At 44.7% G+C, this 27,145-nt stretch overlaps 1 protein-coding gene across 1 annotated transcript in view; it reads left to right on the top strand.

Annotated features, from left to right (window-relative positions):
• LOC124711881 (histone-lysine N-methyltransferase SETDB1-A-like) overlaps positions 1–27,145 on the top strand; it is a 228,766-nt gene that overhangs the window by 33,508 nt on the left and 168,113 nt on the right. The window contains exons 3-4 of the mRNA XM_047242122.1: positions 4,248–4,297; positions 14,877–15,023. Of these exons, the coding sequence (XP_047098078.1) occupies positions 4,248–4,297; positions 14,877–15,023 (197 nt within the window). The remainder of the gene's footprint in view (positions 1–4,247; positions 4,298–14,876; positions 15,024–27,145) is intronic.

Below are 27,145 nucleotides of genomic sequence, written 5' to 3'. Positions count from 1 at the left end.
CTTAGGCAACCCATGAAATTTTGGTGTTAACACAACTGAATTGAACAGACCTTTCAGAATGCTCTGTTCAATAGAGGAACATTTCTGAGAAATGTGTGTGGTGGTGTGGCGATGGGAGCCTGTTGAAAGCCCAGTTATGGTGAATTTCTGTCTGGAGAAATTTGAGGAGCAGGCATTGGAAATCAATAACAACAAAAAAAGAAAAAAAATTGGTTCTGCTATATAGCTGATATGTTTGTTTTGTGGAGGCATGGCAAAGAAGAAGTACATCATTGTTACAGTGGAGTTAATCTGAAGATTCAGTTTACCATGGAGAAGGAGGCAGGTGGAGGATTACTTTTTCATTTGTGTGCTAGTTTTCAAGAAAGCACACACACACACACACACACACACACACACACACACACCATTACCGGGATGTGAAGCATCACTGTCAACAAAAACGAGATAATATCAAAACATTAGCAGATAGCGTAGAAGTCTTAATGCTCTTTTTACTTTTGCAGATGAAAAACTGTTCGTGAGCAATGCATTGGTGAGGCGTTTTAATTCCGCTTCAAGCAGTTCTGGTTCGCAAATGTTTGTTGCTCTGTCCGCCAACATTTTTGTGTCGTCTAACTTCTATTGAGGGTGATTTTTCCCATCTCAGTGTAGGTAATGGTCGATGTGCGTGTGTTTTTGGTAAACAGTGTGGCCTAAGTGACCATCTTCTTTCCTGAAAACTAGCACAGTAAGAAAATTTAATCTTCCACCTGTCTCCTCTTCAACGGTAACCCGGATCTTCAGATTAATCCCATTGAGATGCTTGTTCGTGATAAACCCACCCAGAAGATACAGGACCAGATAAAATTGGCCAAGGGTGCTCATAAACTGCTGGAAAAAGCAGGAATCTGTAGAATTCCTCGTAGTTGTGGGGAGGTGTATGTGGATGCTACAAAAAGAATGCTCAAAAAATGGCTAGATGAGCACAAGGGCAACTGTATAGGGGAAGAGATTGACAGATCAGCTGTTGCAGAATGTGCTTTGCAGCCAGGAGACCACCACACTAATTTTGATATGAGTCAAATACTGGCAACCGAATGTCATGAAAGGATGTACAGAGAGGCCATAGAGAGCGAGAGACACCCCAGGAATTTCAGTAGGAAGGCGGAGGATGTGAAATTGAATGACATCTAGAAGCGGGTGCTGGAGTAGGTGAGCACATGGAGTCCATGGAGTGATAGCGACAGTGGACAGTGGCAACCAATGAGGGCCAATTGCGCCCAGGTATTCATAGCATGTGGTGTCACGCCACTGCATGATAGCATGTGCAAACAGAATTTTTCTGTAGGTGGTCTGTATCCAGAGTGTGAAACGGACGCTTAAAGTAGTTATGATCCCCCTTGAAACTGTCCTATACAGATGGGTACCAAACATTGAATTTAATTTGAAATTCATCCAACCACGGGGTAATAGTCTGAAAATTTTATTAATTGTGACATTTCTGGCCATAAAAGTTTACATTTCCATAATTATTAACAAATATAAACCTGAATTAATAGGTATAGAATCATATTTTTTTAAATAAAAAAAAAACATTATTCGCTATGTTGTATAAGACTACACTTGGACTAACTAAATGAAGTTCAGTGTTGATCCAAATCAGTACAATATACTGCTAAATCAGCTGTCAGCATGATTATCACACATCAACTGCAGATATTAATTGTACATTGTAGATACAGAGTATTTGGTATTGAAACTTTTCTGTTGTTAAGGAGGAGGAAAGTAACTGGATGACACTTTTCTATGGGTAAATAACATCGAAATAATCAGAAATCCTCCAAGTAGATGTAAGGAAACAATATAATTCTATATAATTCTTCGTGCTTAGTGCTCTTGAACACAAAAAGCTGTCCACCACAGTAGCCCAGAACACTTTAAAAATAGCAAGTAGCATGTTTAGATGATATGGTTTCAAACAGTTGTGTTGTAACATCATCTTTTACCCAGTACCATAAAGAAAACATCATTTGGCAGCTTCTAATTCAGGGTCACTTGGTGCTGGTTGTTAGTTGGTGCAACTAAGTTTACTGCGAACATGCAGTGTTGCTGGACTTGATCAAAACTTACATATTATAGATCTTTAGTCATGGATTTAAGGCAAAATTGACTGAAGTTTCTGTAATTCACAGGTTTTGAAGTCATTAATATTCAGTGTGAAAGGAACTATCAATGCAGAGTGTGGCAGAGATGTAGATTTTCATTGTTTGCTAAAGTAGAGTTGCTATAAACATGAAGGTTAGTTTGACACCACAGTAACTTACTGGTCGTGGTCACTTTGGAGATGATTATACCCTTGTCTTCCTTAGACTTTCAAACAGACAGATTCATTGAGATGTATGGGAGCTTATCTCTTAATCTGGATTCCAAACCACAGTGTAATTCAGAATTTCACATATTAACAAACATTGCCAGAAGCAAAAGAAGTGGAACAAAGAGGGGACGGGGGGTGGGGGTGGGGGTGGGGGAGGGGGAGGGGGAGATATAGAGACAGATAGATATACGTCCTGTGATTGGCATGGGATGAACTCCTGGACCCTCTGTTTCACAACCCAGCACATACCACTAAGCCACGGAACACCATTTCATTTTCTAGTTGGCTTACGAAAGGAACTTAACTAATTGATCTACATGTCTTACTATTTCTGTCCATCAACTCCATGAAGAGAATTCTGATTTTTATAGACTCATTTTACTTAATTACTATCCATAGCAATTTAAGCACACATGGGTATTCAGTAGTTACAGATTTAATGGAAATTTTGTAAGTTTACTATTCAAGTCTATAGAGCTTTTTTGTAAATGAATATAATAGAGGGAAATATTCCATGTGGGAAAAATATATCTAAAAATATAGATGCTGTTACTTACCAAACGAAAGTGTTGGTATGTTGATAAGAGACAATAAAAAACGCACACACAAATTTCAAGCTTTCGCAACCCAAGGTTGCTTCGTTAGGAAAGAGGGAAGGAGAGGGAAAGACGAAAGGATGTGGGTTTTAAGGGAGAGGGTAAGGAGTCATTCCAATCCCGGGAGCGGAAAGACTTACCTTCGGGGGAAAAAGGGACAGGTATACACTTGCAAGCGCGCGCGCGCACGCACACACACGCACACACACGCACACACACACACACACACACACACACACACATCCATCCGCACATATACAGACACAAGCAGACATTGAATGACTCCTTACCCTCTCCCTTAAAACCCACATCCTTTCGTCTTTCCCTCTCCTTCCCTCTTTTCTAACGAAGCAACCTTGGGTTGCGAAAGCTTGAAATTTGTGTGTGTGTGTTTTTTATTGTCTCTTATCAACATACCAACACTTTTGTTTTGTAAGTAACAGCATCTTTATTTTTTGAGTTTTTTTTTGTAAGGTATGTTTATGCAGTATTGGCTGCAGTTGAACTCCATATGCCTAACTGTGCACTGCAAATGGTTCTTATTTGTCCTTCTTACACTGCTGTTAAGATATGTGAAATATGTATAAACTTTTTCATGTAAAGTATGAGGTGTCTACAAAAAATTCATATGGAATCAATTACCAGCACTCGTTACTTGTATCACGGTTTTTTTTATTTAACTTAACCTTTAAAGATTGAAAAAAGGATTTTTATTTTAACCATGTGAGAATGTTAATAACTTATTTATATTTTACATTTTTAAGCTTGTATTTGTGCAATACAAAATACATTTATTTTAATTTCACTAGGTTGTAAATGATGACTGCAACTGAATTTTACTTAAACCACAAAATTTTACTGGTCAAAATTGATCTTAGTTCATACCCAAACAAAATGAGCATAATGCTTAAACAATGAAGGTTTCTGAGTTCAGCTTGATCCAGGTAATTTTCGTGCTAAACTTGGATTAACCGCTTTATACAATTGGTCCCTAATATACAGACAGACTGCTGCAGGTCGCTTATTATTTGACTTGGTTTACTCATCCGATGCAAGTATTCTCAGATGCTAGATCAAACTCACATCACTTTGTGTTGATGATGGTGCCAAAACTCTTCACTTTGTGTAGTATAATTTGAATTCAGTGAACCTTTAAAATGAGACATACATTATATGCAGCATCAGGATATTTATTAACCTATTTCACAAATTATGATTTACATTACTTATTACCTTTTAGTTTTTCAGTCATCACAAATTATGATTTACATTACTCATTGTCTTTTATTTTTCAGTCATCACAGGAGAAAAATTCAAAGACAACAGCAAATCCAAGTAATGTAAGGTAAGATAGTCTATAAAGTAGGCTACATAATATTTTTAATGTGACTTTATAGCTTATTAAGTAAAAATAGATCCCGCAACTAATGTGCACAAATGTTGCACTTTCACTTTCTAATCTTCTTCATTGTGTAAGATCTGTGCCAAATTCCTTGTGTAGCAGGACCTTATGTAAAATCAAACAATGGAAACTTCAATGCAGTATGCTGTGAGTTCGGTGAATACTCATGCAAGACCTAGTCCTTTGTTGACCCCAGTTGGAGCATGTCTACAAAGAAAGTGGTTTCGAAAGTGTTGCAAGCACAAACCTCTAACATGAAGGACAAGTTTACACGTTACAGTAAATGGTATATGATTGTCATAACTTAAATATCTAATTCATGAGATATCTATATGCTATGTTTCCCTTTATGATGAATCTAGTAACTGTCATAAATACTCCTAGCTAATTTTTATATTTAAAAACAAAGATGATGTGACTTACCATACGAAAGAGCTGGCTAGTCGATAGAAACACAAACAAACACATACATACACACAAAATTCAAGCTTTCGCAACAAACTGTTGCCTCATCAGGAAAGAGGGAAGGAGAGGGAAAGACGAAAGGAAGTGGGTTTTAAGGGAGAGGGTAAGGAGTCATTCCAATCCTGGGAGCGGAAAGACTTACCGTAGGGGGAACAAAGGACGGGTATACACTCGCACACACACACATATCCATCCACACATATACAGACACAAGCAGACATTTGTAAAGGCAAAGAGTTTCGGCAGAGATGTCAGTCGAGGCAGAAGTACAGAGGCAAAGATGTTGTTGAAAGAAAGGTGAGGTATGAGCGACGGCAACTTGAAATTAGCGGAGGCTGAGGCCTGGCGGATAACGAGAAGAGAGGATATACTGAAGGGCAAGTTCCCATCTCAAGAGTTATGACAGGTTGGTGTTAGTGGGAAGTATCCAGATAACCCGGCCGGTGTAACACTGTGCCAAGATGTGCTGGCCGTGCACCAAGGCATGTTTAGCCACAGGGTGATCCTCATTACCAACAAACACTGTCTGCCTGTGTCCATTCATGCTAATGGACAGTTTGTTGCTGGTCATTCCCACATAGAAAGCTTCACAGTGTAGGCAGGTCAGTTGGTAAATCACGTGGGTGCTTTCACACGTGGCTCTGCCTTTGATTGTGTACACCTTCCGGGTTACAGGACTGGAGTTAGGTGGTGGTGGGAGGGTGCATGGGACAGGTATTACACCGGGGCGGTTACAAGGGTAGGAGCCAGAGGGTAGGGAAGGTGGTTTGGGGATTTCATAGGGATGAACTAACAGGTTACGAAGGTTAGGTGGACGGCAGGAAGACACTCTTGGTGGAGTGGGGAGCATTTCATGAAGGATGGATCTCATTTCAGGGCAGGATTTGAGGAAGTCGTATCCCTGCTGGAGAGCCACATTCAGAGTCTGGTCCAGTCCCGGAAAGTATCCTGTCACAAGTGGGGCACTTTTGTGGTTCTTCTGTGGGGGGATTCTGGGTTTGAGGGGATGAGGAAGTGGCTCTGGTTATTTGCTTCTGTACCAGGTCGGGAGGGTAGTTGTGGGATGCGAAAGCTGTTGTCAGGTTGTTGGTGTAATGGTTCAGGGATTCCGGACTGGAGCAGATTCGTTTGCCACGAAGACCTAGGCTGTAGGGAAGGGACCGTTTGATGTGGAATGGGTGGCAGCTGTCATAATGGAGGTACTGTTGCTTGTTGGTGGGTTTGATGTGGACGGACGTGTGAAGCTGGGCGTTGGACAGATGGAGGTCAACGTCAAGGAAAGTGGCATTGTCTTTCCGCTGTCCACCTAACCTTCGTAACCTGTTAGTTCATCCCTATAAAATCCCCAAACCACCTTCCCTACCCTCTGGCTCCTATCCTTGTAACCACCCCCGGTGTAAAACCTGTCCCATGCACCCTCCCACCACCACCTACTCCAGTCCTGTAACCCGGAAGGTGTACACGATCAAAGGCAGAGCCACATGTGAAAGCACCCACGTGATTTACCAACTGACCTGCCTACACTGTGATGCATTCTATGTGGGAATGACCAGCAACAAACTATCCATTCGCATGAATGGACACAGGCAGACAGTGTTTGTTGGTAATGAGGATCACCCTGTGGCTAAACATGCCTTGGTGCACAGCCAGCACATCTTGGCACAGTGTTACACCGTCCAGGTTATCTGGATACTTCCCACCAACACCAACCTATCGGAACTCCGGAGATGGGAACTTGCTCTTCAATATATCCTCTCTTCCCGTTACCCACCAGGCCTCAATCTCCGCTAATTTCAAGTTGCCGCCACTCATATCTCACCTGTCATTCAACATCATCTTTGCCTCTGCACTTCCGCCTCGACTGACATCTCTGCCCAAACTCTTTGTCTTTAAATATGTCTGCTTGTGTCTGTATATGTGTGGATGGATATGTGTGTGTGTGCGAGTGTATACCCGTCCTTTTTTCCCCCTAAGGTAAGTCTTTCCGCTCCCAGGATTGGAATGACTCCTTACCCTCTCCCTTAAAACCCACTTCCTTTCATCTTTCCCTCTCCACCCTCTTTCCTGATGAGGCAACAGTTTGTTGCGAAAGCTTGAATTTTGTGTGTATGTATGTGTCTGTTTGTGTTTCTATCGACCTGCCAGCTCTTTCGTATGGTAAGTCACATCATCTTTGTTTATAAATATATTTTTCCCGCGCGGAATGTTTCCCTCTATTATATTCGTAGCTAATTTTTGTTTTTCAAACATTTTTCTTCTCTCGTACTGGTAAATCGGCCATTTGAGTTATGAATAAAGCAATGTGTCAGTTTTCTTTGCAGGTATATTGTAAGTAGGTAGTTTGTAGTGGTATTTCAGTTTAGAAGGGTGTTGCTACAGTTGGTAATGATCATTCCATCTACACTCCTGGAAATGGAAAAAAGAACACATTGACACCGGTGTGTCAGACCCACCATACTTGCTCCGGACACTGCGAGAGGGCTGTACAAGCAATGATCACACGCACGGCACAACGGACACACCAGGAACCGTGGTGTTGGCCGTCGAATGGCGCTAGCTGCGCAGCATTTGTGCACCGCCGCCGTCAGTGTCAGCCAGTTTGCCGTGGCATACGGAGCTCCATCGCAGTCTTTAACACTGGTAGCATGCCGCGACAGCGTGAACGTGAACCGTATGTGCAGTTGACGGACTTTGAGCGAGGGCATATAGTGGGCATGCGGGAGGCCGGGTGGACGTACCGCCGAATTGCTCAACACGTGGGGGTGTGAGGTCTCCACAGTACATCGATGTTGTCGCCAGTGGTCGGCGGAAGGTGCACGTGCCCGTCGACCTGGGACCGGACCGCAGCGACGCACGGATGCACGCCAAGACCGTAGGATCCTACGCAGTGCCGTAGGGGACCGCACCGCCACTTCCCAGCAAATTAGGGACACTGTTGCTCCTGGGGTATCGGCGAGGACCATTCGCAACCGTCTCCATGAAGCTGGGCTACGGTCCCGCACACCGTTAGGCCGTCTTCCGCTCACGCCCCAACATCGTGCAGCCCGCCTCCAGTGGTGTCGCGACAGGCGTGAATGGGACGAATGGAGACGTGTTGTCTTCAGCGATGAGAGTCGCTTCTGCCTTGGTGCCAATGATGGTCGTATGCGTGTTTGGCGCCGTGCAGGTGGGCGCCACAATCAGGACTGCATACGACCGAGGCACACAGGGCCAACACCCGGCATCATGGTGTGGGGAGCGATCTCCTACACTGGCCGTACACCACTGGTGATCGTCGAGGTGACACTGAATAGTGCACGGTACATCCAAACCGTCATCGAACCCATCGTTCTACCATTCCTAGACCGGCAAGGGAACTTGCTGTTCCAACAGGACAATGCCCGTCCGCATGTATCCCGTGCCACCCAACGTGCTCTAGAAGGTGTAAGTCAACTACCCTGGCCAGCAAGATCTCCGGATCTGTCCCCCATTGAGCATGTTTGGGACTGGATGAAGCGTCGTCTCACGCGGTCTGCACGTCCAGCACGAACGCTGGTCCAACTGAGGCGCCAGGGGGAAATGGCATGGCAAGCCGTTCCACAGGACTACATCCAGCATCTCTACGATCGTCTCCATGGGAGAATAGCAGCCTGCATTGCTGCGAAAGGTGAATATACACTGTACTAGTGCCGACATTGTGCATGCTCTGTTGCCTGTGTCTATGTGCCTGTGGTTCTGTCAGTGTGATCATGTGATGTATCTGACCCCAGGAATGTGTCAATAAAGTTTCCCCTTCCTGGGACAATGAATTCACGGTGTTCTTATTTCAATTTCCAGGAGTGTAGCAGCACATAACAGTGATGAGTCAAATCAGTGAGACCATGGATAGATGCTGAAGGATAATACTCAAAGCTGGTCTATAGAGATTGAAAGTATACTTACATCTGAGAGACAACACCAGAATTGTATTCTGAACACAAATAGGCAACACAGATCAGAAGCATTCTATGTGAGGATGTCTTAAATCCTGCCATAACATATCAACATGAAAAACTATTTATGGGGGAGTGTCAGTGGCAAACAGGGAGTACATTGAAACAGGGTATCATTAGAAGATGCCACTTGGTCAGGTATTTTCTTGTAGTATGGGAACACAGCTTCTTTAAATTTTGTAAAGGATTTCATCTTGCTTTCATCTTCAAGTATTATCTTTCAGCATCTATCCTTCGTTTCACTGATTTGACTTGTCACTGTTATATGCTCCTAGTAGAATGAACATTTCAAACTTTAGCAAGACCCTTCTTAACCCAAGAACAGTAGCAAATCATTCACTGTAAATTGTTCTCATTATGTTGTATTATGTTTTGTAGACACTTGAAAATAGCTTAATGCCAAAATTGAAAGTGCAAAATAAAATTATAACAGCTGCAAGCAAGTTGAACTCCTATAAAAACACAAATCACTTTGTTATAGACTACTACACCTGAAAGCCAGCCCTGTACATATCACACACCAGACATCCTTTCAACAATTGCAGAGACAAGATTATTTAAGTCATCCCTCTCGATACGTGTGATTACTGCTCCATAGTTATTTGACACCAATCAGGCAAATTCCAAATTCTGACCAAAGTACTGAAAACATATATGATTAACAGTCTCTCTTCAGCACCGGCTCTTCCCATTGCGCTCAACAACCTTAGCCCGCCCCTTCCTCCCCCCAAAATAATCAGGGTAACACGTAAAAGGTAAGGAGGTTACAGTACTACACCATTCCAGTTTCCACAGAAACACCAATTTATTTCCACTTTGATAAACCTTTCCAAGCCTATTTCCGTAACCAACTGTTAAGCTCCCTTATCTAACACAAATCTATCACAAAAAAGCAATATCAGCTTCACTTAGATGCTTGTACACTTGATCTCTGAATTCACAACTGAGGGGCCACTATTAATAAAGCAAAACCAAAGTAGTGCTCAAAACTATGATAAAGTTCTTACCCAAGTCCCAATGACTCTATTTTATTCCCTGTTGGACAATCTGCAACTAACACCCATTTTCATGAATTCCAGTCTGAAATTCGTTGTTTAGGCTTCTGACACAAACAGTACAGTAGCTGCAGGACACTTGAATTGTTTCTGTCCGAAAGAACATTATCATGGATTCAGTTCTCTCTGCACCTAATAACCTTATCACACTTAGTGCCATATTTGGCAAGATAACAATCAAAAAAATTCCTGTCATGTCATGGGAAACATTCTTAATACCACCTGTAGTGAAACTATTCCTGAGAGCTGTGCTATTTGTGGATTTGGGCAAGATTGTTGCACTCCCTTCAGGCAATTAGCCTTTTGGAATGCTTTCCCAAAATCCTGCACAACAATTGATTGAAATTGGTAATAACTCCTCCAATAACCCATGTCTGTCAGCAAGGAAAATATAATTTGCAAAATCTTTTGACTTACAAATATGTACAGTGGAACATTGTCACTTGATAATTTGATGTGCAGTGATTATAACACACAGCATCAAAGATTTCCCTCATTCAGTTATGTTCAGTTAGTGGAAAATTCATTGACAAAGGGTGGAACATGGTCATTTGCCACTGCACTGTGACGGTTAATCCCCATATACTGCTGCTTGATACGTTGATACCCTGAGCTACACAGAAGGCTTATTATTAGTACATTTGTATTATTCTCTAGATTTGACTTTTATTTTATGTTTTCCCAAGAAACAAAGAAGAATATTTGTGGATAATGCATACTGCTTTGTGAAGTTGTTGTTGGTGTATAATTTTTGACATGAATTGCACTGAAGAAGCTATGCAGGATACAGAATTTATTAGTTGACACCAGAGAATGAAAAGTTTTGCAAGACATTTTTAAATATCCTATTTGTACAATGACTTGTCAGCTGTAGAAATTTTGTGTCAGAATTTTTGTGGGTTGATTGTAGAGGGTAAATATTTTTTGGATACGTATTCTGTAGGCCACTTTTGGTCCACTGGCCTTCCCCATTGTTATTTTCAAAAGATGAGTGTTTCTGTTTTTTTAAATTCTTTTTACCAAAGGGGATTTGAGAACTTTAAAAGTGTGTCATGTTTGGCACACTTGTTTTCTTTTCTCATATATGCCTTACTGCTGTATATAACAAGTTTATTTTGTTGTTTAGTTGCCTAGGTATTTCCATAATTCCTTCTCATAGAGTTTAATTTCACTGTTGTGAAGGTCTGTTTTTGTGATGAGGATTGTAACATTTGAAATCCACATGGGGCAATAATTTTGTACCACATCCAGGGATTTCAGCCAGCTATCACAGTTCAGTCTCCATAGTGTTCTGCTATGTATTGTTTCAGGTGACATAGTTGCTTAGTAAAGTGTAAGTTTCGTTGCACTCAAGGATGGTGGACATAGGTGTTATGACATTGCTAATGATTTATTCATTTTTCTCTGTATATACATTTTGAATGGTATTATCTATTCAAAAATCACTCATAATTAGTTCACTGTTTTATTTTAGTTAGTGGTGTATGTAAACACTGCATTTTAATTATTAAAATTATTAAAATAAATTACTGCTAATTTTTTTATCTTGTTTTGTTTACACTATTTCTTCATTAGATAACTTTCTGACCATATATTTTGTTTCTGATATGGTTTCTGTAGCAGGCTAGGAATGCTTTAGTATCAGTGAATTGTGCTAAAACTATGTAGTTATTTGTGAGAGTATCATTTACATGTTTTAAAATGAGGATAATGTAGGTGGTAGTACTGACAGCAGAGGCATGCCAACTAATCATTAGTTGCAAATGCTTTCTGTGGGTTTTACTACAAGTCTTATCCCTTGGAAGTAATTCTTTTTTCAGTCTTCACAGTTCTGAATTATTGATGTTGCGTGTTTCGGTGGTTCACCTTCTCTGGTGAGCATTTGTAGGCAGTTGACAGCAGGGAAAAAAAATAGAAAACATATGATTAGGAAAAAAATAGAAAACATAAAACTAGACTATAAAGAAAGAAATAAACCTTAAACTCATACTTTTTGACCAAAGAGGAGTACAAAGAAATACACCCATAGATGTCTGTCCACCAAGTAAGCAACCCTGTATTGAATTAATTGAATAGGTTGAGAAATTTTCTGGGAGGGCTGGTTGAAAAGGGATTTTATGACACCAGAAATTTTTTCTGTTTATAAGAACTTTGGCTAAGTGGCATGCTCTCAGTATATCTGTTTGAAGACCTAGATTACCTAATTTATTAACTACATGCTGTACAATGGATGTGTCTGGGGAAATCACTTATATGGACAGCTACAAAGTACCCATTTTATGTGTAGAATTAATGAATAAATGACCTGAAAAATGCTGTACAATGGATGTGTTTGGTTCACATAAAAAGAGTCACCTGGGGAAATCACTTATATGGACAGCCACAAAGTACCCATTTTATCTGTAGAATTAATGAATAAATGTCCTGAAAATTGTTGAGTAACCTATTGTTGCAGTGCAATAAATGCCGCCATAAGTAAATTGTAGAGACTGTGTATCCCAGGTGGCAAACATTTTCAGTTACACAGAGACACTAAGCAAAGACATGAATTGAGCACACTCAGCTGCAGAATAAAGATGTCTAAAAATTTCTCATTTGGCTTCTTTTATGTGTACAAAGATCCCTACAGGCTAATAAATCACTCTCTGGCGTTCCGGTTGTGTGGTAGTCGGTGGATGTATCTGTATGTCCTACCACTAGCTGACACATTATTTTTGTGAATAAGCACTTATCCTCTTTTATATAAACAAGGTTATGTATAAGTCACAAATACAACAGATCATGATAGTAATGAAATTATGTGGCCTTAAGGTTTTAGCACCAGCAAAGAACAGAAATTGTATTCCTGCCAAGAAGAAAGCAAAGATAATGAGACAAGAGGACTAACATTAACTAATTTCGACCGGAGACTGAACATCTTCCTGCAGAGTAGGAATTCAGAGCCCCAACAATGAGGAACATGAGACTAGGTCTTAGAAAAGCTGAGGAATTACTGGTTTCAAGCGGCAAACAAACGTTTACGTACTCAGCGATATGGAAAAACAGCTGTTGAAGTGTGTCCAATCTCGGATATGATTGAAACATTTCATCCTTTTTTGATAGACTCATGATCAGTGAATTTCTATTTATGTTAAGAAGAAATATAATGGAGAAAACTTGATTGTGGTTCAAATACAGCTAGTTTCTGAGTTAGGAGGAAAACGCCATACAACTCTTAACAGTAATTTTAGAAAATGCTTACATTTGTGAGGATTATCAGGAATGTAACCACCATTAGGCCACAAGTAAAATGTGAAAAGTATTGAACCAATTTACTAGATAAGTCTGAAAAATATCCTTTGGAATTATGCCTCTACATAATCTCCATTCAGGTTTAAACATTTATCATGCCTCTTAAAGAATTGACAAATTCTCTCTGCATAAAATTCTACCACCTGAAATTGCAGATAGTCAGTGGTAGCATACTGACGTTCTTCGTTGGAGTCAAAGCTTTGGGAACCAGTTCATTTCCTCATAAGCATTAATAATGGAAATGACTGGGAGCTAAGTTTGGACCTTTCAGTGATCTCTGTAAAAAAAAGCATTTTAAAAGTGGTGCCAGACTTCTTCTGTTTTCTGAGCTGAGTATGGCCAAGTTGTGCAGGAACGCAATGTGCAGAAACATGATATCAATAGTCAAGAGTCTATGTCACTTGTTTTGAGTGGCTCACAGTGTATTTCAGACTTGACTGACTGAGTGTGTGCCCCTTGGCCACAAACAATATTTCTTTAGCATTTCAGAAACTTGGTTGACCATGATTGTTTAGTCACTCTGAGAAATCTCAGGAACATTGTCTAATGGCTTAGATATCTTGAGAAACTGATTTTCATTAATTTTTTTTTGTCAATTTTCTGTAGTGTTTTGCTGAAGACAGAAGTGATTATCCATCATTAGTGAGAATCGTGGATGTTTGTCTTTCCACTACCAAACAAAAGATACTATTCTCACACAGTTTCTTCATTTATCTTCATATACAGCACAAATCTTTGTTAAAAATGTCTACTAGTTTTGAGATTATTTTGCTACAAAAAAAAAATTTCGAATCGAGTTCAGATTAGGCAGAATATTCAATTGCAGTATTCGTTTTGAATAATTGATGAAGATTAGTGGGGGGCAATGTGGCTTTTCTTTATCCCAGCTCTAAGCACAATGATTTAATGTGTGAATTAGCATAGTGACTGTTCTGTTCCTGCCACTGCTTCCCTTGCTTCATGGAAACAGGTTGCTTCATGGACAGCACTCATAACTAGTCACGTACTATGGTTACTGAAAATTAGCAAAAATTTCTTTCTTACAACGTACAACATACTTCAAAAATTCTACTGTTGGAACTAGAGCGTAATGATGGAGCAGATGAGTTTTATTTGTAAAACTCAACCGTGTTGTTCCGGTTTTGTCACTGACAATGAGAAACTGACAAATAGTTAAAACTCTTATAAGAAACAATGAATGCCATGCCTGTATAGGATAAAAAATTTAATGCTTCTCTTTGATGTTTTTATCTTCTGTTGCTTAAGAGAAACATTCAATGACTTCAAAGTAAGCATTTATTTTTGTCCTAGTTTGAATTCATTGTATTTTCTGAATTCACAGTGGCTACGCAACGATCTTAGTGGTTTGGTTTCTTAGTTAGAAGTTTGATGAAACCCAGCCTCTCCAGGCCCAATGCCTTGTCACAAGCTACCCATTAGCACCATGAAAAGTTTGTACACTAGATTACCACCCACTGGTCAACATATCCTTCACTATTTGACTGTCCCTCAAATATTATTTGTTCTCTCTCTCTCTCTCTCTCTCTCTCTCTCTCTCTCTCTCTCTCTCTCTCTCTCTCTCTCTCTCTGTGTGTGTGTGTGTGTGTGTGTGTGTGTGTGTGTGTGTGTGTGTGTGTGTGTGTGTTTTGGTGTTGTTCCACCAGTCCCCTTCCACTGTGTCCAACTTGCTTTTCTGTGCTGTTTGATTTGAGATGCATCATATTGTGTTTGATTTTACAGGTTGCCTGACAAAGATGGGAATGAAATATCAGATACAGAATCCATGTGCCAGTCCCCTCTAGACAGCTTAACTCCCTTTTCCACTCCAACAAAAAGCTCGATGTGTACGTCTCCTTCCACTCTGAGTTCTACAGACTCTGATATCAGGTAGAAATTGTTCCACCTTTTATTAATCAAGTATTAGCATTCATTTTCTTTTCATTTATGCTCTGCGTTATATTTTGCTATCCCTGTGTTATTGTGTACTATGTGTCAACCTGACTGTGAATTAACTTATATATAAAAACAAAGATGATGTGACTTACCAAACAAAAGCGCTGGCACGTCGATAGACACACAAACAAACACAAACATACACACAAAATTCAAGCTTTCACAACAAACTGTTGCCTCATCAGGAAAGAGGGAAGGAGAGGGAAAGATGAAAGGATGTGGGTTTTAAGGGAGAGGGTAAGGAGTCATTCCAATCCCGGGAGCGGAAAGACTTACCTTCGGGGGAAAAAAGGACGGGTATACACTCGTGTGCAACAGTTTGTTGCGAAAACTTGAATTTTGTGTGTTATGTTTGTGTGTCTATCAACGTGCCAGTGCTTTCGTTTGGTAAGTCACATCATCTTTGTTTTTAGATATATTTTTCCCATGTGGAATGTTTCCCTCTATTAATATATATATAGAACTATTGATGATCAACATTATGATGTATTATTCATGTATAAATTGTGCATATTTGCTTAAAATTTAGCTATTAACAAAGATTTAGAAAATTACTACATTTATTAAAGAACTCATTTATGACATAGGATGGCTTGTCAAAGAAAAATATTTGTGAAACAAACCGCAAAGACCAGGATGTAATAACAACAATATGAAAAGGATAGAGCAGTACTCGCCACAAAGAGGAGGTGTTGAGTTGCAGATAAGTGCAATGGAAAGGTTGCTAAACATTTAAGTTTTCAGATAAAACAGTCCTCCTTCCATTGTTTTTAATGTGCTTATAATTATATTTCTATGAAATTGTGAGACAGAGTTACTGGCCATAATTACCTTCAGAGGGCAAAGCGTGCGACACTGCTGATAAACTCAACAAATGTACAAGATACTATACCAGTTGCTAGAAGTATTAGTTCCCTCCTCATGGAGGAGAGACAGGGTTCAGAAATATTAAAAGGGAAAACAGGTTACTCAGACTCCAAGTTATGATGGCCCACCTGTTGTGGAGGTATGGGGAAACAAAAAATGTTTAGGCAATTCCAAACCAATTATTTTATTCGTGCTTGTCTCATGGACTACACTAAAGTTGCTGAAAATTACAGCTATGAATAATTTTTTTTTTATATTTACATCCAGCATGCTTATTGTGTATGTCACAGTTCCTCCCAAATTGAAAAGGGTTGGCAATAACAATCAGTGAATTAAAGTGCTGTGAGGTTGCTTTTCAGATTCTTGGATATCTACACACATCCATTCAAAACTTAGATGCAATTGTAATTTTCTTTGTCCAACTGAATCCGTTTTGCCTTGTGGAGTTCTTCCAAAATATTAAACTGTATGGTATGCATAACTGGATGTAGTCGGAATACGGAATACGTATTTATTTATTTACATATTAGGAAAAGGACAGATTGTTATTAGCCGTAAAGATGACCTGTTGAGTTGCAGACAGGCACAACAAAAAGAATGTTACATGCTATAGCTTTTGGTGAAAGCCTTCTTCAGCAAAGAAATCACACACATTCACACAAGCTAGCACACCTCACGCACAAGTGACTGCTATCATTAGCAGTTCCGACCAGATGTGACTGTCACGTGAATAGCAGTCAGTAGTGGGGTGGGGAAGGGGCAGGGATAGCAGGGTGTGGGCGAGGAGACAGAAGAGCGCTGTCTGGCAGGGTGTGCAGGTTAGTAGAGACTGCTAGGCACATTGTCTGTACATGGGGTGTGGTCGAAAAATGGGAAGTGAAAAAGGAGAGGTGTAGAAATTAATTAATTAATTTAACTTGATCTGATAGAGGCCATCAGGCCCTTTCTTACATCAGACCAAGGTTTCATATATGAATATCTCATAGTAACTTAAGAAATAACGATTTTAATACGGCAAATAGTATGAAAATAATTTTAGTGTCTGAAATGACAATGTGAGTAAATAATACTATGAGCTAATAAAGTTAATACTGGCAGTGCTTGTACTACTGCAGCTGCTACTACTGATAGTGATAATAGTAATAATAATAATAATTATTATTATTGTAATAACAATAATAGTGATGACAATAATAACAATAACGATATTATTCTGTGTACATAAAATTGGTTGTTATTGTTATGACATAGGTAAATATGCTTAACTATTTAAAAATATCTAAAAACAAAGATGATGTGACTTACCAAACGAAAGCGCTGGCAGGTCGATAGACACACAAACAAACACAAGCATAACACACAAAATTCAAGCTTTCGCAACCAACGGTTGCTTCATCAGGAAAGAGGGAAGGAGAGGGAAAGACGAAAGGATGTGGGTTTTAAGGGAGAGGGTAAGGAGTCATTCCAATCCCGGGAGTGGAAAGACTTACCTTAGGGGGAAAAAAGGACAGGTATACACTTGCACACACACCCATATCCAACCGCACATACACAGACACAAGCAGACATTTGTAAAGGCAAAGAGTTTCGGCAGAGATGTCAGTCGAGGCAGAAGTACAGAGGCAAAGATGTTGTTGAAAGACAGGTGAGGTATGAGTGGCGGCAACTTGAAATTAGCGGTGGTTGAGGCCTGGCGGATAACGAGAAGAGAGGATATACTGAAGGGCAAGTTCCCATCTCCGGTCCCCCTGCGGGTTCGGGGGTTAGAATAGGCCCGCGGTATTCCTGCCTGTCTTAAGAGGCGACTAAAAGGAGTCTCAAATGTTTCGGCCTTATGTGATGGTCCCCTCTCGGGTTTGACCTCCATCTTTCTAAATTATTCCGAAGAGCGAGCCAATTGGGGAAGGGCGCCTTACATGGTGCACTGTATCCGTCATGCATTGAGACCTTTAGCAGGCTTTTTCGTCGTTGCAGTGGTGTCCCGCTCATTTTCCATCTCTTGGGTACGATTACCACGCTGCATTCTGCAGTGTTGCTTTTAACTGCGACAACGACCTTTGACTTTATTGTACCTAAGATCCAGCATGGTAGCCAGTCCGTTGTGGTGGGGCCGCCATGTACCCTGTTGGTTGTAGCCCTCTGACAACACAGGGATCGCTCTACTGATGCCTGCGCCGTTAACTCCCCACATATGCAAAAGAGTAGATGCCCATCTCTCTGGGGCATCAGGACTCCTGGCAATGGCCATCCTGCCAGGTGGCTATTGCTGCGGCTGGGTGGCGCCCGTGGGGAGGGCCCTTGGTCGGGGTAGGTGGCATCAGGGCGGATGACCCGCAATGAAGCGTGGTACATCATCTCTCGCTGGTGGGCCTCCACCAGCAGTCTCTAAGCGATCGAAGTCTAACCTCAACGGCAGGAAATACGAACCACGATCATTTCCCTCCCTGGCCACTCCATGGGAGGAACGTATGGCAAAAGAAGGCAGTGGAGAATATTCACCCCGGTTCCTTGTGTGTACGCGAGTTGATGGGGAATCGTTTATGTCAACCAAGCCCCAGTTTTTTGTGGAGCATTTAGAGGACAAGTTCGGGGAGGTAGAGGGCTTGTCCAAGATGCGCTCTGGTTCTGTGCTCATCAAAACGGCATCCTCTGCCCAGTCCCGGATGTTGCTCAATTGTGACAAGTTGGGGGATGTTTCAGTTAGCATCACGCCGCATAAGAGTCTCAACATGATCCAGGGTATTATATTCCACTGGGATCTTCTTCTGCAGTCCGACGATGAATTACGCGCCGACCTCGAACGACAAGGTGTTCACTTCGTCCGGCGCGTCCATCGGGGTCCGAGGGATAATCAGGGAGTCACCGGTGCCTTCATCTTGGCCTTTGAGGGTGATGTCTTACCCGAAAAGGTTAAGGTGATGATTTACCGTTGTGATGTGAGGCCATATATCCCTCCTCCGATGCGGTGTTTTAAATGCTGGAAGTTCGGGCACATGTCATCTCGCTGTACTTCCAGCATCACGTGTCGGGATTGTGGACGTCCTTCGCATCCTGATACTCCATGTGCCCTGCCTCCTATCTGTGTTAACTGTGGAGAACACCATTCCCCCTGCTCGCCGGACTGTAGGATATTCCAGAAAGAAAGGAAGATAATGGAATATAAGACCCTGGACCGCCTGACCTACCCCGAGGCTAGACAGAAATACGAGCGGCACCATCCTGTGTCAATGACGTCAACCTACGCCGCTGCTGCAACGACGGTTCTTCCATCATCCCGACTCGACTCTAAGATCGGTCAGCATCCACCAGCCCCCTTGCTTGTGGGGGGCACTTCACAACCTGTTGCTCCTGCTCCATCTACTTCAGGAGCAACACCCCCCCAACAATCGGGGACATCAGTTCCCCTTTCCCAGCCGGAGAAGCGTAAGACTTCTTCAGCTACTCTCGCAAGGAAGGGGTCTCTTGGGGACCTCCATTCGCAAGTTCCGACCAGCGGCGCAGCAGACACCCGCAAGTATCTGAAACAACCACCGGTCGCTGGTCATAGGGTGTCACGGTCGTCTTCAGTCCCTGAGACTGACCCAGTGCGGCCCTCCCAGTCAGAACCACCTAAGGCACAGCGCGCAAAGCAGACCAAGAAAAAGGCTCCCAAGCATACTGACATTGCGGTGGCACCTGTCCCACCGCCATCTTCTCACTCTGCGTTCGAAGATGAGGTGGAGATCCTGGCGTCCGCTGAGGACCTGGATCTCGCCAGTCCCTCGGACGCAATGGATTGCTGTTGTACAGGTGGTGACTCAGTAGCAGCAGGGGCCCCGGAGGCGTAATCTGCCTCCCCAGTCCCCTCACACCTTTCCCATCCATGGCCAATACCATCCTCCAGTGGAACTGCAGCGGTTTCTTCCACCATCTAGCTGAGCTCCGCCAACTTATCAGCCTTCATCCTTTCCTTTGCATTGCTCTGCAGGAAACTTGGTTTCCAGCAATGCGAACCCCCGCCCTCCGTGGCTATCGGGGTTATTATAGGAACCGAGCAGCTTATGAAAGGGTGTTTGGTGGCGTCTGCCTCTATGTTCTTAACTCTCTTCACAGCGAGTCTGTCCCTCCACAAACAGCTTTAGAGGCTATCGCTGTTAGGGTGTGGACGCCGCGGGCTATTACCGTCTGCAGTCTTTACCTTCCACCGGATGGTGATGTCGCGCTGCCTGTCCTGGCTGCACTGATAACCCAATTGCCGCCACCTTTCTTGTTGCTGGGCGATTTCAATGCCCACAACCCTCTATGGGGTGGGACTGTCTCTGATGACTGCAGCCGTACCGTGGAGCATTTGTTGGCTCAGCTCGACCTTAGCCTCTTGAACACCGGTGCTCCCACACATTTCAGTGTGGCCTACGGCTCGTTCTCGGCCATCGATCTCCCTCTTTGCAGCCCCAGACTTGTCCCATCCCTCCACTGGAGAGTGCATCCTGACCTGTGTGGTAGTGACCATTTTCCCATCTATTTGTCACTGCCTCAGTGTCATTCTTCTGGGCGCCTGCCCTGCTGGGCTCTCCACAGGGCTGACTGGCCGGCTTTTACTTCCGCTGCAACCATTGAGTCTCCCCCACAGGGTGACATTGACGAGGTGGTCCGTGTCTTAACCACGTCAATCATTTAGGCGGCCGAGGCTGCCATCACCCGCTCTTCTGGACTCCCTCAGAGGAAGGCTGTCCCCTGGTGGTCACCGGAGATTGCTGAGGCTATTCGCGACCGTAGGCGGGCTCTCCAGCGTCATAGGCAGCACCCATCTCTAGAGACCCTCATCGCCTTTAAGAGGCTCCGTGCCTTGGCCCGTCGCCTTATCGCACGACGTAAGCAGGAGTGCTGGGAGAGGTATGTCTCATCCTTGGGCTCCCGTGTCTCCCCCTCGCTCGTGTGGTCCCGGATCCGGCGGATTTATGGATACCAGACCCCTATGGGTGTCCCTGTGATCTCCTTGGACAGCGCTGTCTGCACGGACGCTGCCGCCATTGCTGAACACCTTGCTGCGCACTTTGCTCAGAGCTCTGCGACTGCAACTTATCCCCCCGCCTTTCGCTCTCTAAAGGAGCGAGCCGAGCAGACGCCGTTATCATTCCACACGCGTCGTTCTGTAAAATACATTGCTCCTTTCAGCGAGAGGGAATTCCTCGCTGCCCTCGCCGACTGCCCTGATACGGCACCAGGACCAGACTGCATCCACGCACAGATGCTGAAGCATTTCTCCAGGGACTGCCAGAGACACTTCCTCACCATCTTTAACCGCATTTGGAGCAAGGGCGTGTTCCCGTCGCAATGGCGAGAGGGTCTTATTGTCCCCATCTTGAAGCCCAGTGTGGACCCACTGGCGGTGGACAGCTCTCGTCCCATTACCCTCACCAACGTTTTGTGCAAATTGCTCGAACGTATGGTGGGGTGGCGTTTGTGTTGGGTCCTTGAGTCGCGCGGTCTCCTTGCTCCATCCCAGGGTGGCTTCCGTTGGGGCCGGTCTGCTGCGGACAATTTGGTGCGGCTGCAATCTGCTATCCGTACGGCCTTTGCCTGACGTCAGCAACTCGTTGCTGTCTTTTTTGATCTGCGGAAGGCATATGACACCATATGGAGGCATCACATCCTTGCTACGTTGCATAAGTGGGGTCTTCGTGGTCAGCTTCCGGCTTTTCTTCAAACCTTTTTATTGCGCCGCTCTTTCCGGGTGCAAGTGGGTGCCGCCTCTAGTTCATCTTATATACAGGAAAATGGGGTCCCGCAGGGCTTGGTGTTGAGCGTCTCCTTATTTCTAGTGGCCATTAATGGTCTGGCTGCAGCCGTGGGGTCGTCGGTGTCTCCTTCTTTGTATGCCGACGACTTCTGCATCCTAATTAGGTCCACGACTACGGGAGTCGCCGAACGCAGGCTGCAAGTAGCCGTTCGCAAGGCAGCATCATGGGCTCTGACTCACGGTTTTCAGTTCTCTGCAGTTATGCACTTCTGCAGGCATCGGATGGTCCACCCTCATCCTGAACTTTACCTCGACGGCCACCTGCTTGACGTGGTGGACACTTGCCGCTTCTTAGGACTCGTCTTTGATGCCCGGCTCACGTGGGTTCCTCATATTACTCAGCTGAAGCAAACGTGCTGGCGGCACCTCAACGCACTCCGCTGCCTGAGCCACACCTCTTGGGGTGCGGATCGCTGCACGCTGTTGCGATTATACAGAGCCCTAATGCAGTCCAGGCTTGATTATGGGAGCCTGGCCTATGGGTCTGCATCACCCTCAGTGTTGAAGTTGTTAGACCCCATACACCACTGTGGGGTTCGGCTTGCAACTGGCGCTTTTCGTACGAGCCCCATGGATAGTCTACTGGTGGAGGCCGGAGTTCCCCCGCTGCGGATTCGCCGCCATCGACTGCTCGCCGACTATGCTGTCCACGTGCATTGCTTGCCGGGCCATTCCAATCATCGCCTGCTTTTCCCTGCCATGGTTCTCCATCTGCCCGAACGGCGACCTAGGTCTGGGCTTTCCATAGCTGTCCGCGTCCAGCCCCTGCTGTCGGAACTGGGGTCATTCCCTCTTCTGCCTCCCTTCCGGGTCCGTGCACCTACGCCTCCCTGGTGTTTGCCCTGGCCGTCCGTCCGTCTGGACTTGGCACAGGGACCCAAGGACTCGGTTCCGCCTGTGGCCCTCCGTCGCCGTTTTCTTGCGCTCCTCGCCTCCTTTTCGGGCTGTGAGACTGTCTACACTGATGGTTCCCTGGTTGATGGTCCCACTGCCTACGCTTTTGCTCACGCTGCCCATGTTGAACAGCACTCCTTGCCGGCTGGCTGCAGTATTTTTACTGCAGAGCTGGTTGCTATAATGCGCGCTCTTGAGCATATGCGTTCCTGCTCAGGTACGTACATCGTCATTGCAGTGACTCCCTGAGCAGCCTCCAGGCCCTCGACCACTGCTATACCTCTTCTCCTCTGGTGTCCTCTATTCAGGAGTCTGTTTTTGCCATTACCCGCTCTGGTCTTTCGGTGGTCTTTATTTGGACGCCAGGTCACATTGGCATCCTGGGGAACGAACGTGTCGACAGGCTGGCCAAAGGGGCGATCGATGCCCCAGCTTTGGAAATCGGCCTCACAGCTCGCGATCAGCAGCTGGTGTTGTGCCGTAAGGTGCTTGGGATGTGGACTGCTGAGTGACGTGGCATGACATCCCCAAATAAACTGCGCGCTGTCAAGGAGACGACCGTTGTGTGGCACTCCTCCCTGCGGGCTTCTCGCAGGGACTCTGTCATCCTGTGTCGGCTGCGCATAGGCCATAGCTCCGTGACGCACGGTCATCTTTTGCGTCAGGAGGAACCCCCCCTGTGTCGGTGTGGGTTCTGGCTGACGGTCGCCCACATTTTGCTGGAGTGTCCCCGACTGCGCACGCTCCGGCAGTCTTTTAATCTCCCGGGCACTTTGCCTTTGGTTTTATGTGACGATGCCTCCATGGCTGACAACGTTTTAAATTTTATCCGTGGCAGTCCTTTTTATGGTTCCATTTAGGGCGGTCCTGCACCTTTCCCTTTCTGTGTCTTTTGTCCTCACGTCTCTCAATATTTGTTGCTGTTTTGGTGTGTCGTCGGATGGTTGACTCTTTCCATTTTTTTTTTTTTTTTGTTCTTGTGGTCAGTCAACCAGTCTCCGGCCATCTTCTTTTCTTCTGTTTCTTTCTGTCTGGTGTCCATCTGTACTCTTCTTGTCTGTAGTGCTTGTTGTTGCATTTGTGTTCTTTTAGTGCCTGGGGGGGGGGAGTCTCCTCCCCCCTTTGGTTTTTACCTGCTCCGCAAATTTTCGGCTCGCCTGTTTTTGGGATGGGGGACCGATGACCTTCGCTGTTTAGTCCCCCTTAATCATCCCAACAACCACCACCCATCTCCGGAGTTCTGACAGGTTGGCGTTAGTGGAAAGTATCCAGATAACCTGGATGGTGTAACACTGTGCCAAGATGTGCTGGCCGTGCACCAAGGCATGTTTAGCCACAGGGTGATCCTCATTACCAACAAACACTGTCTGCCTGTGTCCATTCATGCTAATGGACAGTTTGTTGCTGGTCATTCCCACATAGAAAGCTTCACAGTGTAGGCAGGTCAGTTGGTAAATCACGTGGGTGCTTTCACACGTGGCTCTGCCTTTGATTGTGTGCACCTTCCGGGTTACAGGACTGGAGTTAGGTGGTGGTGGTGGGAGGGTGCATGGGACAGGTTTTACACCGGGGGCGGTTACAAGGGTAGGAGCCAGAGGGTAGGGAAGGTGGTTTGGGGATTTCATAGGGATGAACGAACAGGTTACGAAGGTTAGGTGACGGCAGAAAGACTCTCTTGGTGGAGTGGGGAGCATTTCATGAAGGATGGATCTCATTTCAGGGCAGGATTTGAGGAAGTCGTATCCCTGCTGGAGAGCCACATTCAGAGTCTGATCCAGTCCTGGAAAGTATCCTGTCACAAATGGGGCACTTTTGTGGTTCTTCTGTTGGAGGTTCTGGGCTTGAGGGGATGAGGAAGTGGCTCTGGTTATTTGCTTCTGTACCAGGTCGGGAGGGTAGTTGCGGGATGCAAAAGATGTTTTCAGATTGTTGGTGTAATGGTTCAGGGATTCCGGACTGGAGCAGATTCTTTTGCCACAAAGACCTAGGCTGTAGGGAAGGGACCGTTTGATGTGGAATGGGTGGCAGCTGTCATAATGGAGGTACTGTTGCTTTTTGGTGGGTTTGATATGGACGGACGTGTGAAGCTGGCCATTGGACAGATGGAGGTCAACGTCAAGGAAAGTGGCATGGGATTTGGAGTAGAACCAGGTGAATCTGATGGAACCAAAGGAGTTGAGGTTGGAGAGGAAATTCTGGAGTTCTTCTTCACTGTGAGTCCAGATCATGAAGATGTCACCAATAAATCTGTACCAAACTTTGGGTTGGCAGGCCTGGGTAACCAAGAAGGCTTGCTCTAAGCGACCCATGAATAGGTTGGCATACGAGGGGGCCATCCTGGCACCCATGGCTGTTCCCTTTAATTGTTGGTATGTCTGGCCTTCAAAAGTGAAGAAGTTGTGGGTCAGGATGAAGCTGGCTAAGGTAATGAGGAAAGAGGTTTTAGGTAGGGTGGCAGGTGATCGGCGTGAAAGGAAGGGCTCCATCGCAACGAGGCCCTGGACGTGCAGAATATTTGTGTATAAGGAAGTGGCATCAATGGTTACAAGGATGGTTTCCGGGGGTAACAGATTGGGTAAGGATTCCAGGTGTTCAAGAAAGTGGTTGGTGTCTTTGATGAAGGATAGGAGACTGCATGTAATGGGTTGAAGGTGTTGACCTACGTAGGCAGAGATACGTTCTGTGGGGGCTTGGTAACCAGATACAATGGGGCGGCCGGGATGATTGGGTTTGTGAATTTTAGGAAGAAGGTAGAAGGTAGGGGTGCAGGGTGTCGGTGGGGTCAGGAGGTTGATGGAGTCAAGTGAAAGGTTTTGTAGGAGGCCTAAGGTTCTGAGGATTCCTTGAAGCTCCGCCTGGACATCAGGAATGGGATAACCTTGGCAAACTTTGTATGTGGTGTTGTCCGAAAGCTGACGCAGTCCCTCAGCCACACACTCCTGACGATCAAGTACCACGGTCGTGGAACCCTTGTCTGCTGGAAGAATGACGATGGATCGGTCAGCCTTCAGATCACGGATAGCCTGGGCTTCAGCAGTGGTGATGTTTGCTAGTAGGATTAAGGTTCCCTAATTCAGTAGTTAACCTTTCCTCCAAACCTCTCTCCCAATCCGAAACCTCTGTCCTATCCAAAGGCCTCACCTTCAGCCCCACTCCCAGATTCAACCAAACACCCCTTGTCAAAGATTTACTGTCCTACACTCGTACTCTCTACTGGAAATATCACTTTGCCACGAAGAAAAATGATCCTACTCCTACTCCTAATGATCCAAATCCCCAAGACACTATCCAAATTGAACCCTGCCTGGAAAAGTTTCGTCCTCCGTCGCAGTGGGACCCACCTCCTCTTCCTCAAAATCAACCTCTCAAAACCTTCCAGGAATTTCTGACTTCCAGCCTTGCCTCTCAATCCTTCTTGAAAAACCTTAATCCTACTCCCAACACGACAACTGCTGAAGCCCAGGCTATCCATGATCTGAAGGCTGACCGATCCATCATCATTCTTCCGGCGGACAAGGGTTCCACGACCGTGGTACTTGATCGTCGGGAGTATGTGGCTGAGGGACTGTGTCAGCTTTCAGACAACACCACATACAAAGTTTGCCAAGGTTATCCCATTCCTGATCTCCAGGCGGAGCTTCAAGGAATCCCCAGAACCTTAGGCCCCCTACAAAACCTTTCACTTGACTCCATCAACCTCCTGACCCCACCAACACCCCGCACCCCTACCTTCTACCTTCTTCCTAAAATTCACATACCCAATCATCCCGGCCACCCCATTGTAGCTGGTTGCCAAGCCCCCACAGAACGTATCTTTGCCTTTGTAGATCAACACCTTCAGCTCGTTACATGCAGTCTCCCATCCTTCATCAAAGACACCACTTTCTCAAACGCCTGGAATCCTTACCCAGTCTGTTACCCCCGTAAACCATCCTTGTAACCATTGATGCCACTTCCTTATACACAAATATTCTGCACGTCCAGGGCCTCGCTGCGATGGAGCACTTCCTTTCACACCGATCACCTGCCACCCTACCTAAAACCTCTTTCCTCATTACCTTAGCCAGCTGCGTCCTGACCCACAACTTCTTCACTTTTGAAGGCCAGACATACCAACAATTAAAGGGAACAGCCATGGGTGCCAGGATGGCCCCCTCGTACGCCAACTTATTCATGGGTCGCTTAGAGCAAGCCTTCTTGGTTACCCAGGCCTGCCAACCCAAAGTTTGGTACAGATTTATTGGTGACATCTTCATGATCTGTACTCACAGTGAAGAAGAACTCCAGAATTTCCTCTCCAACCTCAACTCCTTTGGTTCCATCAGATTCACCTGGTTCTACTCCAAATCCCATGCCACTTTCCTTGACGTTGACCTCCATGTGTCCAATGGCCAGCTTCACACGTCCATCCACATCAAACCCACCAAAAAGCAACAGTACCTCCATTATGACAGCTGCCACCCATTCCACATCAAACGGTCCCTTCCCTACAGCCTAGGTCTTCGTGGCAAACGAA

This window comes from Schistocerca piceifrons, chromosome 8, assembly GCF_021461385.2.
Source record: "Schistocerca piceifrons isolate TAMUIC-IGC-003096 chromosome 8, iqSchPice1.1, whole genome shotgun sequence".
NCBI lineage: Eukaryota > Metazoa > Arthropoda > Insecta > Orthoptera > Acrididae > Schistocerca > Schistocerca piceifrons.
This window is presented reverse-complemented; position numbering and strand designations above follow the sequence as displayed.